This window comes from Hylobates moloch, unplaced genomic scaffold (genome assembly GCF_009828535.3).
Source record: "Hylobates moloch isolate HMO894 unplaced genomic scaffold, HMol_V3 SCAFFOLD_4, whole genome shotgun sequence".
Lineage (NCBI taxonomy): Eukaryota > Metazoa > Chordata > Mammalia > Primates > Hylobatidae > Hylobates > Hylobates moloch.
The window spans coordinates 60,079,618-60,096,264 of NW_026652279.1; the positions used below are offsets into that span (position 1 = coordinate 60,079,618).

At 39.4% G+C, this 16,647-nt stretch overlaps 1 protein-coding gene across 2 annotated transcripts in view; it reads left to right on the forward strand.

The window, feature by feature from the left end:
* ZBTB11 (zinc finger and BTB domain containing 11) overlaps positions 1–16,647 on the forward strand; it is a 28,226-nt gene that overhangs the window by 3,236 nt on the left and 8,343 nt on the right. For both annotated transcript variants that reach the window (XM_032150283.2, XM_058437566.1), the window contains exons 2-6: positions 1,997–2,232; positions 2,856–3,087; positions 8,725–9,569; positions 9,820–9,996; positions 14,511–14,756. In XM_032150283.2, coding sequence (XP_032006174.1) covers positions 1,997–2,232; positions 2,856–3,087; positions 8,725–9,569; positions 9,820–9,996; positions 14,511–14,756 — 1,736 coding nt within the window. The remainder of the gene's footprint in view (positions 1–1,996; positions 2,233–2,855; positions 3,088–8,724; positions 9,570–9,819; positions 9,997–14,510; positions 14,757–16,647) is intronic.

Sequence of the window (16,647 nt, forward strand, 5' to 3'; positions counted from 1 at the left end):
TAGAGGCGCATGCCTCCACACCTAGCTAATTTTTATATTTTTAGTAGAGACGGGGTTTTGCTCTGTTGGCCAGGCTTACTCCTTACCTCAAATGGTCCGCCCACCTCAGCCTCCCAAAGTGCGTGAGCCACGCCCAAGCCCCATTGTTTATGTTCTGGAAAAAAAAAAAAGTCTCTGTGAATCAGTAAATTTGGCAGTCTTAGGTCAAACAAGTTTCTTCACCGTAGGAGTCAGAGGTTCTAATATGATAATGTCAATTGTATATAGCTAAAATTTTTCTGAATTTATGACTTCAGTGTATACTTTTATAATCAGTGTGGGACATAATACAATTTGGAAAATATTGCTTGAGTACTATTTGAAGATTGAAAGTATAAGGAACTTGGTGGCCAGGCAAGGTGGCTCATGTCAGTAATCCCAGCACTTTGGGAGGCCAAGGCGGGCAGATCACTTGAGGTCAGGAGTTTGAGACCAGCCTGGCCAAAATAGTGAAACCCCATCTCTACTAAAAATACAAAAAATCAGCCGGGTGTGGTGGCGGGCGCCTGTAATCCCAGCTACTCAGGAGGCTGAGGTGGGAGAATGGCTTGAACCTAGGAGGTGGAGGTTGCAGTGAGCCGAGATCCCACCACTGCACTCCAGCCTGGGCAACAGAAAGAGACTCCATCTCAAAAAAAAAAAAAAAAAAGTGTAAGGAGGTTTGTATAATTCGGCATTTTAAAACACTTTTCAGGAATATTCTCTATACCTCTATCATTTTACCTAATAACCTTTTCATTTGTACTTATTTGAAGATTTGGGGGTAACTTTCTGCCCTAGGAATGGACAAGCATGCTCTCGTTTAAGTAGAATAATATACCAAAAATCCCATGACTTCTGGAGGCCTAGCTCTGCCCTATTTTACTAGATGTGACTTTGGACAAGTTACATAGCTCTTAGAGCTTTATTTTTCTCTTGTATAGAATGGGAATTAATTGTTCTCTTGCAAGGATGATAGTGGGGTGTGTGTATATGTGAATATATACATAAAGCCTTATCCCTGCCCCCTCACCCCTACTCCAGCATGCCAGGAGCTGGAAGTTGAAATCCAGAATCTTTTGTGAGTGGCTTTTATATAATCAACTTTTGTTAGATTGTATATGCTATTATTTCACACAACCCTAAAATCTCATAACTTTCAAAAACAAAAGATTTATTTTAAACTTTCATTACAAGTTTTGTAGTAGTCCTGTTCCAGGCTACAGATTGGTTTCAGCTTTTTTCATCTGAAATTCAGGTTTAAGAACAACATCCCTTTGGGAGATGCTATTCTTTGTGAGAGGGGACAAAGATCAGAGAACTGGTGCAAAATACTCAGTACCTCTTAAGGTTCTGTTCAGATATGGTACACATCACATGTGTGCAAATCAAATCACATGGTCAAGCCTAATGTCACTGGAGTGGAGAAGTATTAGCTTGAGCCATGTTAAATTGTTAATTTGTTTGGTTTTGTTTTGAGACAGAGTCTCGCTCTGTCGCCCAGGCTGGAGTGCAGTGGCACAATCTCAGCTCACTGCAACCTCCGCCTCCCAGGTTATAAGTGAGTCTCCTGCCTCAGCCTCCAGAGTAGCTGGGATTACAGGCGTGCGCCATCATGCCCTAAATTCTTAATTTGTGTAGGTCAAAAACAGGTGAATATTGGCAGTTTCATGTAGTTTCTCTTGCATGAAAACATTGCAACTCACATGAAAATGGGTGGAGCTAGTCATCTTATGATTGGAGAAACAAATAACTGGGAATAAATAAAAAAACATTACCTCCGCATGAGAACATCATTTATAACCTATATTTTTTGGAAAAAAGTATATTTTGCATTCTAATAAACTCTACATATTTTATGGGATATGAGTGTCTGCACATATGTACTGAAACATGTTTATGTACACAGACTAAATAATATATTCTTTTGTTTTCAGTTAACAGTATTAAATTTGACTTGTTAATATTTTCATTGTAGGTATATTGAAGCAAGTCAAAGATTACATTAAACAGTGTAGCAAATGCCAGGAGAAACTAGATCGATCCCGTCCAATATCAGATGTTTCAGAAATGTTGGAAGAATTGGGACTAGACCTTGAATCTGGAGAAGAAAGTAATGAATCAGAAGATGACCTGAGCAACTTTACTTCATCTCCAACTACAGCGTCCAAGCCTGCAAAAAAGAAGCCAGTATCCAAACATGAACTTGTGTTTGTAAGTGGTACTCTCCAGTCAGCTTTAAGATTTGTAACTAGTGTACTAGTATTTGCAGCCTTGGTGACTTATTTTTCTCAAACCACTAAGACTGCTTATTGAACAAGACAAAATGGCGATGTACTGTGTTGTTATATAAGCTGAACTGCCTCTTCATTTATCATAAATGTTCCTGTTATTTTTTCAGAATGAACTTATTAATAATTACCAGTTGGTTTGTTGTTAATTATCCTCCCCCCTTCTTTTATGATGATATATTGGTACAAGTAGACAGATTTACATTTCTGGAAGCAGTCTCTGGGTTTACGCCCCAAGGTAAAATTAATCTGGCTAGGTCTTGGTTTTTCACCTGCATCAGTTTCATACATCATCATATTTCTGATCAGTAAGAAGAGGCAGCCAGAAGTGAGATACAGATTTTCATTAGGTGAGGTAGAATGAACATGGCAGAAGATAGGATAGGACAACGTATCTTTTAATTTAAATAGATAGCTAACAAAGAAAATATCAAATTATTCATACCTGGTAAAAAGGTAATATGTAATGTGTCTTGTTTTAAAGTTTGTTAAGGGTAAAAAAATACAGGTAATATATTACTCCTGCTCTCAAACTTATTTTGACAGGTTGACACCAAAGGAGTGGTAAAACGTTCTTCTCCAAAACATTGTCAGGCTGTCTTAAAACAGCTGAACGAACAGAGACTTTCCAACCAGTTCTGTGATGTTACTTTGTTAATTGAAGGAGAAGAGTACAAAGCTCATAAATCTGTTTTGTCAGCAAATAGCGAGTATTTTCGAGATCTTTTTATTGAGAAAGGAGCTGTTTCCAGTCATGAGGCTGTGGTGGATCTTTCTGGTAAGGCTTTCCTATTACTCTTGCTTTTTGTTTGTAATGACATTCTAGAAGAGGGAGATATGTGTGTCTTCCACACACAGACTTTATGCCAAAGTAAGAGAAGCCCACTGACAGCAGTAGGCTAATCTGTAGTGAAAAGGTTCTTTTTAGCAAGATTTCTGTGGTAGAGTTGTGGAAAAGGGTGTCATACTATGTCTTAAGTGAGACAATTATAGCAGAAAAAGAATTTCTGGGATTTAAACCGTTAAAAACAGTTTGAGTGAAATCCATAAGTGCAACAAAATTATTACATTAAATGAATATGTTATTTAAAAATTGATTGTTTAAGCTAGGTATGGTAGTGCACGCCTGTAGTCCCACCTACTCGGGAGGCTGGGATGTGAGGATCGCTTAAGGTCAGGAGTTCCAGGCTGTGGTGTGTCATTGTACCTGTGAATACCCACTGCTCTCCAGACTGGGCAATATAACAAGACCCTGCCTCTAAAAATAAAAAGTAAATAAAAATTGACTTTTTATGTCTTACTTTGTGGGACATGTAATTATAGAGTATTTTATAAGTCTTTTGTTTATTAAAGATTAATCCTTAGAGTTTATTAAGTTTAATAATCGAATTATCAATATAGAAAAGTCAAAATTCCAGGTTTGTTTTTTGTTTGTATCATATTATTGTTGTAAATAAATAGTTCGACTTTCTTTTGGCTTCACTAGAATTTATATATTGGCTTATGAGTCAACAAATGAAAATTTAGGAAGAATTAAAATAGCATTATTTATACATTTTCTAATATAAAACTTGCTGTAACTTTTGAATTACTTAAATCACTTTGAAATATTTTTTCCTTTTTGAAACAAAAAAGTGACTTTATCCAGGTATGTAAATTCTTAATTATTTAACCACTGATCCTTTTATGCTTTATTGTTTTTAGTCTTAACCTCTTCTGGGAAGATACATTTTTCCTTAGCAGTGGCTTTATGTTTATAGAAAGCAATAATAATGGCCGGGCACAGTGGCTCATGCCTGTAATCCCAGCACTTTGGGAAGCTGAGGCAGGCGGATCACCTGAAGTCATGGGTTCAAGACCAGCCTGACCAACACGGAGAAACCCTGTCTCTACTAAAAATGCAAAATTAGTTGGGCATGGTGGTGCATGCCTGTAATCCCAGCTACTCGGGAGGCTGAGGCAGGAGAATCGCTTGAACCTGGGAGGTAGAGGTTGCGGTGAGCTGAGATCACGCCATTGCACTCCAGCCTGGGCGACAAGAGCAAAACTCCATCTCAGACAAAAAAAAAAAAGCACTAATAGCTTTCTCTATATAAATAAATATTTATTAAGCATCCACTGCATACAAAGAACTAGCCTAGGCTCGTGGGGTGTACATATGAGCAAAAACTTTTTGGAGCTTAGAGTTGGCATTACATTCTAGATTAGTGGTATTTGGTTTTTTTTTCTGGGTTTTGTGACTCAAAGGACAAAATACGTCTTACACTGAGCCATCTGAATATAAAAACCCATCACAAGTTATTCTTTTGATATGTTTGCTTTGGAATTTTTTCCCTATATTTCATGCATCTGAAAGCATGAGTGTTGCTCTTTTCTGGTTTCTCAGCAGTTTATAGCAAATGAAATGTCTGCCTGAAAAAAACTACGGCACAGCATGCTAATATTCCAACATAATACATCATTTAATCTTCATTCCATATGCATATTTTTGTATATTGTTCAGCAAATATTATGTAAGCCAATCATAGGTGAAATAGACATTATTTTAAAAATATGTTTGATTTAAATATTAAGTAGATAAGGCGGGCACAGTGGCTCACACCGATAATCCCAAAGCTTTTCAAAGCTTTGAGGCAGGTGGATTGCTTGAGCTCAGAAGTTCGAGACCATCCTGGACAACATGGTGAAACCCTGTGGCTACCAAAATTTACAAAAATTCGCCAGGCATGGTGTCACATGCCTGTAGTCCCAGCTACTTTGGAGGCTGAGGTAGGAGGATCACTTGACCCCAGGAGGCGGAGGTTGAAGTGAGCCGAGACCACACCACTGTGCTCCAGCCTGGGCAACAGAGCAAGACCCTGTCTTAACCACAAAAATAATTTTATCTTAAGTTTGTCATTTACAGTATCTTGGTCTGCCATACCCCTAGATGTTGAAGTCCCCACCATAATTTTTCCTTCTGTTATAATTGTCCATTTCATTTGAGAGAGAGGATATTTTTATAAAGTTTTTGAATTGTAAAAAAAAAAAAAAAAAAAAAAAAAAAATTTGCCCTCTTAATGATTTTTCCCTTTTATTTATTTTCGGATAGTCCCTGAAACAGAATAGTTTCAGAGAGGCTCGCTCCTTTTATTTTTAGTTGACATGTAATAGTTGTACATATTTATGGTGTACAAAATGATATTTTGAGGCTGGGCGCGGTGGCTCACGCTTGTAATCCCAGCACTTTGGGAGGCCGAGGCGGGCGGATCACGAGGTCAGGAGATCGAGACCACGGTGAAACCCCGTCTCTACTAAAAATACAAAAAAATTAGCCGGGCGTGGTGGCGGGCGCCTGTAGTCCCAGCTACTCGGAGAGGCTGAGGCAGGAGAATGGCGTGAACCTGGGAGACGGAGCTTGCAGTGAGCCGAGATTGCGCCACCCCCCACCCAGGGGGGGAGAGCGAGGGACCCTCCGTTTAAAAAAAAAAAAAAAAAAGATATTTTGGTACATGTATACAATTAGTAATGATCAAATGAGGGTAATTAGGAAATACCTATCACCCCAAACATTTACCTTTCTTTGTGTTGAAAACATTCAAAATTCTTTCAGCCCTTTTTTTTTTTTGACAGAGTCTCATTCTGTCACCCTAGGCTAGAGTGCAGTGGTGCAGTCATGAGCTCAAGCAATTTTTGGGCTCAAGCAATTTTTGGGCTCAAGCAATTTTCCTGCTTCAGCCTCCCGTGTAGGTGGGACCACAGATGCACACCACCTTGTCCAACTAATTTTTTCATTTGTTTGTTTATAGAGATGGAGTCTCACTTTGTTGCCCAGGCTGGCCTTGAACTCCTGGACTCTTCCAGCCTCAGTCTCTCAAAGCGCTGAGATTACAAGGGGTGAGCCACCATGCCAGGCCTCTTGTAGCTTTTTTAACATATACCATAAACTGTTGTTAACTATATACCCTGCAGTGCTATAGAACACTAGAAGTTGTTCCTTCTATCTATCTAGCTGTAATTTTGTATCAATCAACCTCCTCCTGTACTCCCTTCCTGTCACCCTGCCCATCTTCTAATAACCATAACTCTTCTCTCTACTTGGATGATCTAAGTTTTTTTTTTAGCTCCCCCATATGAGTGAGGACATTTGGTATTTATCTTTCTTTCCTTGACTTACTTAGCATAATGTCCTCCAGGTTTATCATGTTGCTGCAAATGACAGGATTTCATTCTTTTTTATGGCTGAATAGTATTCCATTGTGTGTATTTACCACATTTTTTCCATTCATCTGTTGATAAACATGTAGGTTGATTTCATTTCTTGGCTATTGTGAGTAGTGTTGCAATAAACATGGGGTGCAGGTATCTCTTTGATATAATTTCTTTTCTTTGGGTAGATACCCAGTAGTGGGATTGCTGGATCATATAGTAGTTATATTTTTAGTTTTTTGAGGCACTTCCATAGTGTTTTTCATCCTGGTGTACTAATTTACATTTCTGCCAACAAATGGAAGGCAGAGGTTGCAGTGAGCCAAGATCGCGCCATTGCACTGCAGCCTGGGCAACGAGAGCGAAACTCCGTCTCAAAAAAAAAAAAAAAAGAATTAGCTTTCCTAGGAATGGCTGAATTCACCATAATGATAATGTCAATGGGGAGTCCCCTCAGTTTTTTTCAGCCTGTGTCCTAACATCTCACAGTTTAAGGCTTCTCTTTATGTTTGCTCATCCTTCATAGGTTCTTTTGCATAAAGTACCACACTACATACCTTGAGTCAGAACTGAAAATTACAGCAAATATGGCTCTCAATTGTATATTTAAAAATCTCTAAGATAAATTATTGCATGAGAAAAGCAAAGTGCAGAAAAGTATGTGTAATATGACACCTAGTGTGAGAAGGCGGAATTAGAATAATTGCCTCCGTCTAGGTGTGGTGGCTCACACCTGTAATCCAAGGACTTTGAGATTCCGAGGCAGGAGTATCCCTTCAGGCCAGGAGGTCAAGATCAGCTGAGACAACATGGAGAGACCTCCATCTCTTCAGAATATAAAAATAACCAGGTGTACGCCTGCCCTGCTACTCAGGTGGCTGAAGCAGAAGGACTACTTGAGCCTGGGAGGTCAAGGTTACAGTGAGCCATGATCAATCCACTGCACTTCAGCCTGGATGACAGAGCAAGGGCCTGTCTCAAAGTACCTAAATAAAAAAAGAAGGCCGGGTACGGTGGCTCATGCTTGTAATCCCAGCACTTTTGGGAGGCCAAGGTAGGCGTATCACAAGGTCAGGAGATCAAGACCATCCTGGCCAATATGGTGAAACCCCGTCTCTACTAAAAATACAAAAATTAGCTGGGCGTGGTGGCATGTGCCTGTAGTCCCAGCTACTCAGGAGGCTGAGACAGGAGAATTGCTTGAACCTGGGAGTCGGGAGGTTGCAGTGAGCCAAGATTTCGCCACTGCACTCCAGCCTGGCCACAGAGCGAGACTCCATCTCAAAAAATAAATAAATAAATAAAAATATTGGCTTGGCTGTATAACGAAATTCTGGAGAGCTATACAAATTCTTAATCATTCTGGTTATGGAATTATCACTGTGTAATCTTTTTTCTGATTTTTGATTCATGTGAATATTAAGAATTAAAAATGGCTTTCAAAGTGAATCACTGAGAATTTTAGAAAAGAAACTGACCTTGTTTTCCCACAGAAGAATGTAATACCTCACGTGTATAGTAATTATTTCATTCCTTCCACCTGGTAGCCCAAGGACCACTCTTCCCCTCCTTCCCCTTTTGTAAAGAAGGTTGTATTGGAACACTGCTGCGTCCATTGGTGTACATCTGCTTTGCAGCTACAGTGGCAAAGCTGAGCAGTTTTAGCAGACATCTCATGGCCTGCAATGTTTATTATCTTACTCTTAACAGAAAAATGTTGCTAACCTCTCCCTTGGGTATTGTTTTTTTTACTTTACTTTTAGTCATAGAATACTTTGTTCAATCACATTTTTATATGGACCACTATTACTTGGAAGTACAGCTGTATTTACTAAAGTGCGATTAGGGGACAAGTTGGTTGAACCCTGCCACTCGCCTGTCTTCGTCTTTTTTTTTTTTTAACCCTCCATCCTCCAGCAGCTGTTTCTTGAGGGGAATTTGAGGAATCCCCAGGGTTCTAAGGAGTACAGTTTGAAAATGACTGCCTTACAGCAACTCTTGAGATAGTAAGTCATACTATTTTCTATATTAGGTACTGAGGCTTAGCTCATACAAATGAGTTAGTCAAGGCTTAATAAGAAACCAGAACAAAATGCAAATCCAGGGATGATTAGTTACAGAACAAATGGTCATATTTGCCTTTGAATTATATTTTGTATTGTCATAATTCTGTATTGTTTCATTGGTAATTGACTTTTTTGTCTTTACCTTCTTTGTATTCATACAGGTTTTTGTAAGGCCAGCTTCCTTCCTTTACTGGAATTTGCCTATACTTCTGTACTAAGTTTTGATTTCTGTAGCATGGCTGATGTAGCCATCTTAGCTCGTCATCTTTTCATGTCAGAAGTCTTAGAGATTTGTGAAAGTGTACATAAGCTAATGGAAGAGAAGCAGCTAACAGTATATAAGAAGGGTGAAGTACAAACAGTTGCATCCACCCAGGACTTACGAGTACAGAATGGAGGTACAGCACCTCCTGTGGCTAGCAGTGAGGGAACCACAACAAGTTTATCTACTGAACTTGGGGATTGTGAAATTGTACTACTGGTAAATGGAGAATTGCCAGAAGCGGAGCAGAATGGAGAGGTAGGACGACAGCCTGAGCCCCAGGTTTCTTCAGAGGCTGAAGCTGCCCTGTCATCGGTAGGCTGTATAGCTGATTCCCATCCTGAAATGGAGTCTGTTGATTTAATAACAAAAAACAACCAGACAGAACTAGAAACTTCAAACAACAGAGAAAGTAACACAGTTTTTAATATACACCCTAAACTTTCAAAAGAGAATGTAATTAGTAGCTCGCCAGAGAGTAGTGGTATGGGAAATGATATATCAGCTGAGGATATTTGTGCCGAAGACATTCCAAAACATAGGCAGAACGTTGACCAACCTTTAAAAGATCAGGAAAATCTAGTTGCATCAACAGCAAAGACAGACTTTGGCCCTGATGATGATACTTACAGAAGCAGGCTTCGACAACGTTCTGTTAATGAAGGGGCATATATTCGACTACACAAGGGAATGGAGAAAAAGCTGCAGAAACGGAAAGCCGTTCCCAAGTCAGCAGTTCAACAGGTATGATGTAAGAAGGGTTGACCTGTGTAGTTTTTAGCTTTAGGTTGAAAGCATTGTATTGATGAACTTATGGCTATAGTGAAAATTATTTGGGAGGTGAGATGGGTACAAGGTAGCAACTTAATGTTTTAAATGCCAGTATTAATAAGATAATGTGAATTTGAAATCTTTTTGTTAGAAATTTACAACATGACTTTAAAAATTAAAATTGAGTAGATTTACTTAGATTGTGATTTCTATCCCTTATTAGGTGGCTCAGAAGTTAGTTCAAAGAGGAAAAAAGATGAAACAGCCAAAAAGAGATGCTAAAGAGAACATAGAAGAAGCATCTCATAAATGTGGGGAATGTGGAATGGTTTTTCAGAGGCGATACGCCCTTATAATGCACAAACTGAAACATGAAAGAGCTAGAGATTATAAATGTCCAGTAAGTATTTGGAAAGCTAATTGAAGATAACTCTAATTCATAATATATAGAATCCAACTTACTGCTTGGTTATCTTTTCGCTTGTATTCTATGTCTTATATGGCTATAAGAGTCATCTTCTGATTTAAATGTGCATGTCATTTACTTGCCTCCCAAAAATACTCAGTGACTTAGCCTTATCTCTGCTTCCTCCTGATACCGTAGTAAGACAACTGTAAAAAGATCATTTTAAAAATGTAACTCATAAAAAGGCAGAGAGAACAGGAAATCTTGAAACAACTAAATTCTGGATACAAATAAATAGATGGAGTAACTTATTCAGCAGATTTGAAAGGGTTCACTTCCAGGTTTTTAGTGGGGAAAGCTAAGAATCAACCCAAATTGAATTGTAGAACCACCAAAATGTCTCAGGAATTAGTAGTGCTAGCTACCTTGAAAGCAGAAGCAATTAAATCACTACCCCTGTCCCTTTAGCCAAAGATCCATCTTCTACTCCCTGGAAAGGATAAAACCATAACTCCACTGGGTAGTACTATGTACAGTGAAGCTAAATGTACTGTACTCAAAACAGGGAAGAGTAAAAGCATACTGAATATTAAGTTCTTTTTTTTTTTTTTTTTTTTTTGAGACAGTCTTGTTCTGTCACCCAGGCTAGAGTGCAGTGGTGCAATCTTGGCTCACTGCATCCTCCACCTCCCAGGTTCAGGCGATTCTCCTGCCTTAGCCTCCTGAGTAGGTGGGACTACAGGCACCAGCCACTATGCCTGGCTAATTTTTTTGTATTTTTCGTATATACAGGGTTTCACCATGTTGGCCAGGCTGGTCTCAAACTCCTGAGCTCTAAGGATCCGCCTGCCTCTGCCTCCCCAAGGTAGGGGATACCAGGCGTGAGCTACCACGCCCGGCCCAAGGTCTTTCTTTACTCAAGTCCCAGGATATAGGCATCTAGACCCTTAACCGTAAAGCAGAAAGATTTCTCAGAGATGAAAAATCGGAAGCCCAATAACAAAAGACAACTACTGACAAAAGCTCATGGTTGACAACAATCCCCTCCCCACTTACATGGAAATTCCAGTGAATTTTTTAATGTCTTATTCTGAAATATGAACAGATATTAGGGATTATTGACTCATGACAAAAGATTTCAAGAAAAACAACTTTGGCTGGGCACAGTGGCTCACACCTATAATCGTTACATTTTAGGAGGCCAAGGCAGGCAGATTGCTTGAGCTCAAGATTTCAAGACCAGCCTGGGCAACATGGTGAAACCCTGTCTCTACAAAAATACAAAAATTGGCCGGGTGCGGTGGCTCACACCTGTAATCCCAGCACTTTGGGAGGCCGAGGCGGGTGGATCACGAGGTCAGGAGATCGAGACTATCCTGGCTAACATGGTGAAACCCCGTCTCTACTAAAAATACAAAAAATTAGCCAGGCATGGTGGTGAGCACTTGTAGTTCCAGCTACTTGGGAGGCTGAGGCAGGACAATGGCTTGAACCTGGGAGGCAGAGCTTGCAGTGAGCCGAGATCGAGATTGCGCCACTGCACTCCAGCCTGGGCAACAGAGCGAGACTCCGTCTCAAAAAAAAAAAAAAAAAAAAAAAATACAAACATTAACTGGGCATGGTGGCACACACCTGTAGTCCCAGCTACTTGTTTGGGGGCTAAGGCAGGAGGATGGCTTGAACCCAGGAGGTCAAGGCTACAGGGAGCCAAGATTGCCCTACTGCACCCCAGCCTGTGTGACAAAGTGAGACCCTGTCTCCAAAAAAAAAAAAAAAGACAATTTTGAGGAATCCAAGACTAGCGAGAAAACTAAAAAGAAAAAAACTTCAGAACGTATGATTTATATAAGAGATAAATGAAAAATTACATATACAAAACAACCAGGTACTGTGGTTTTTTTGGTTTGTTTTTTTCTCGAGACGGAGTTTTGTTCTTGTTGCCCAGGCTGGAGTGCAGTGGCACGATCTCTGCTTCCCGGGTTGAAGCAATTCTGCCTCAGCCTCCCAAGTAGCTGGGATTACAGGCATGCACCACCATACCCGGCTAATTTTGTATTTTTAGTAGAGATGGGGTTTCTGCGTGTTGGTCAGGCCGGTCTCGAACTCCTGACCTCAGGTGATCTGCCTGCCTCAGCCTCCCAAAGTGCTGGGATTACAGGCATGAGCCACTGCGCCCAGCGGTACTATGTTTTTAAAAGGGCACATTGAGGCTGAGCATGGTGGCCTATACCTGTAATCCCAACACTCCAACACTTTGAGAGGCAGAGATGGGAGGATCACTTGAGCCCAGCAGTTCAAGACCAGGCAATATAGCGAGACCCTGTCTCTACAAAAAAAAAAAATTTTTAAATGTCATATTGGCTGGCCCGAAGTTATCTCAATTGACTGTTCACAGTTACAGATCGAACTCCTTGTTCTACTCTTTACCACCTTCTCACTACTGCACTTGACTAGTGTAAAAAAAAAAGTCTAAAAAAATTTTATTAATATAAAGGGCACATTAAAATAACCAAAGAGTATTTTAGGAATAAAATATATAGTACCATATAAAAAATCTCAGAAAAGTTGGAAAATATAACTGATGAAATCTCCCAGAAAATAAAGCAAAAAGACAAGTTAGAAATGGGAGTGAAAGAAAATAATAGAATTGGTCTAAGATACTCAGTATACAAGTATTATTTTCAAACAGAACATGGAAAACAATATAAAGAAAAATTTCAGAACCTAAGGATAGAAGTTTCTGTGTTAAAAGAGTACACTGAATGCCCAGAACAGTGGATGAAAATAAAACTATATTAAAGTACATTATAAAATTTCAGAATCAGTGGACAGAAATAAAATAAGTTGCCAGAGGACAAACAATAACATTGTCAGTCTCATAAAAAGGATAAGGATCAGAATGGCTTTAGGTTTTTCAACAACAGCAACAGAAACTAGAAGACAAAGCCACCATTTGTTTAAAATCTAAAGAGAAATGATTTCTGGCTTGAATTCTTACAGCCAGTCAGTCAAACTTTTAATTATTTATGATGGTAGAATAAGAGTATTTTCAGACATGCCAGGTCTCAAAATTATTACTTCCCAAATTTTCTTAGGAAGCTGTTGACAGACATGTTTCACTAAAATGAGCAAGACATGTTAAATGGAAAACATGGCATCGAGTTCAACAGAGTCCAAGGGATTCATCAAGACAATAGTGAAGGGGATCCCAGGATGAAGCTATGTGTCAGGCGTAGGGAACAATTAGCCCAGGACATAATGAATTTTTTTTTTTTTTTTTTTTTTTTTTTTTTTTTTTTTTTTTTTTTTTTGAGACAGGGTCTTGCTCTGTATCCCAGGCTGGAGTGCAATGGCACTATCACAGCTCACTGCAGCCTCCACGTCCCAGGCTCAAACGATCCTCCTGTCTTAGCCTCCCAAATACCTGGGACCACAGGCATGCACCACAATGCTCGGCTAATTTTTGTATTTTTTTTTGTAGAGACAGGGTTTTACCATGTTGCCCAGGCTGGTCTCAAATTCCTGGACTCAAGTGATCCACCCTCTTCAGGCTCCCAAATGCTGGGGTTCCAGGCATAAGCCACGACACCCAGCCCAGGACATAATGATTTGACAGAGATTTCCAAAAAGGTGATGGGTTTTAAATCTCCTCCCAGTGCAGTTGGGGGCAGGGTTTGGCAAATTAGTAAGTGCAAAGAGAAATAAAACAAAAAGCAAGAAAGGAAAAAGAATTACAGTGTACTGTATGTGGCCCAGTGGTAATAATATTTACATCCTAGAAATGTAAGCCTTGAAATTGGTCTACTCAAGAATATGATATAACTATATTGATAAAGAGGGGTAATGGAAATCATTTACATATCTAAGTAGGGAGTAGAGGAGTAAAAATGCAAATCAACTTCCATTATGTGTGTTACATAGAGTTACAAAGAGAAGCATCAAGAGAGAGTCATCCAAGCACAGCTGCACTTAAAAATAAAGTCAGAGATAACTCTAGAAGCAAAATATGGTGGAGATGGTTGGCCAGGAGACCAGTTTTACTTATTGTTTTAAAAAATAGGTTTTGCAGAGGGTAAGCATATATAACTTTGATTTTAAAAAGAACAAAACTTTCTTGAGTCTTCAACTATGAGATAAAATCCAAGGACCATCAATCACAGCCTTACCTTTCTGTTTCCAGCTTCTACTCCTGTTCCACCTGATAACTATTAGTACTCATACTAATGAGAGAATTCTTCTGTCTTTGTTTTACCATTCCTGAAAGACCCATTTCAAGCCTAACCTTGTTGATATAAATCTTGTGCTGTTGTTAGACTTTAGCCTCTGTAGAATAGGGATTGAGTCTTATCCCTTTTATCTTTACAATCTAGTACCTATTGTTTTTTACATAGTGTGTGTGTTTATTGATTTATATAATTGTAACAAAAACAAAGTCCAAATATGAGTTGAGTTTCAGTTAACATTTTGTAATGGAAATACATTTAGAGAGAATTTTATTTTTCTTTTAGTTGTGTAAAAAACAGTTTCAGTACAGTGCCTCTTTGCGAGCACATCTTATTCGTCATACCAGAAAAGATGCACCCTCTTCATCCTCATCCAATTCCACATCTAATGAAGCATCGGGAACATCATCTGAGAAGGGCAGAACCAAGCGGGAATTTATATGTTCCATATGTGGAAGAACATTACCTAAATTATATTCTCTCCGAATACATATGTTAAAGCACACAGGTGTAAAGCCACATGCATGCCAGGTAAAGCTAAAGCGTTTATTTTGCTATTTAAAGAACATTAGAACTTAACTATGGGTGCCAAAGAGACTGGTGGGATATGTATTCTCAAGTCACTCTCATATTTGTAAAATGTCAGGTAAATTTATGACTTCTTTATTGCCTAGATCAAAGGTGATTCCCTATTGTGTTTTTTAATTTGCTCTCTGAAGTTGTAATTTGAATCTATTTAAGATGTTTGTGAAAACTTACTAGGGTCCAGAGGATGTATAGGGTGAAAAATAACCAATTTATCATCCCAGTCATTCCTTAACCTTCAACTGGACCAACCAGGACTAGAAAGGAACCCATGGCTTAAACAAATCTCTGTGGTCCGTAAAAGTCCTGCCTTAGCTGTGTTCTTCTCTAGAGCTAAGGATTGAGAGTACCTAAATGCCAAAATATGACTCAAGGGAAATGAATCCTCTGATTAGCCAGCTTTGGGCTATTTTGAACAGTGAAAAATTTCTAGTAGCACCTGTAGCCTTATATATGAGTATGACTCAGTTTGGGTTTTTTTTGTCTGTTTTGAGACGAAGTCTTGTTCTATCTCTCAGGCTGGAATGTAGTAGCATGATCACGGCTCACTGCAGCCTTCATCTCCCAGAGGATTAAACCATCCTCCCACCTTAGCCTCCTAAGTAGCTTGGACTACAGATGTGCACCACCACGCCTGGCTGATTTTTTTAAATTTTGTAGAGATGGGGCCTAACTGTGTTGCCCAGGCTGGCCTCAAACTCCTGGGCTCAAGTAGTCTTCCTACCTCAGGCTCCCAAAGTACTGGAATTATAGGTGTGAGCCACTATGCCAGGCCTGACTCAGTATTTTTATTAAAAAACAGTTTTGGAACCAATGAGATTTTTTTTCTTTCTGTATTTTAATAGTTTTTGGGGAAAAGGTGGTGTTTGTTTACATGGGTAAGTTTTTTAGTAGTGTTTTCTGAAATTTTGGTGTACCCGTTACTTGAGCAGTATACACTATACCCAGGGTGTAGTCTTTTATGCCTCACCCCCAACTCACCCTTTCCTGAAAGTCCCCAAAGTCCGTTGTATCATTCTTAGCTTAGCTCCCAATTGTGAGTGAGAACATATGATGTTTGGTTTTCCATTCCTAAGTTACTTCATTTAGAGTAGTGGTCTCCAATCATTTGAACCTGGGAGGTGGTGGTTGCAGTGAGTCAAGGTGGCACCACTGCATTCCAGCCTGGACAACAAGAGCAAAATTCCATCTCACAAAAATTAATTAATTGGCCAGGTACAGTGGCTCACACCTGTAATCCCAGCACTTTGGGAGGCTGAGGCAGGCGGATCACAAGGTCAGGAGATCGAGACCATCCTGGCTAACATGGTGAAACCCCGTCTCTACTAAAAATACAAAAAACTAGCCAGGCATGGTGGCACACACCTATAATCCCAGCTACTCTGGAGGCTGAGGCAGGAGAATCGCTTGAACCTAGGAGGCAGAGGTTGCAGTGAGCTGAGACCGCACCACTGCACTCTAGCCTGGGCGACCCAGTGAAACTCCATCTTAAAAAAAAAAAAAAAAATTAATTAATTTTTAAAAGAGTAGTGGTCTCCAGTTCCATCCAGGTTGCTGCAAATGCCATTATTTTGTTCATTTTTATTACTGAGTGGTATTCCATGGTATATATATATACCACATTTTCTTTATCTGCTCATTGATTTATGGGCATTGGGGCTGGTTTCATATTTTTGCAACTGAATTGTGCTGTTGTAAGCATGCATGTGCAAGTATCTTTTTCATGTATCAATGAGATTTTTTAAAGACAGGGTCTTTCTTATTATCCAGACTGGAGTACAGTGGCATTGTCTTAACTCACAGTAAGCTCGAACTCCTGGTTTCAAGCAATCCTCCT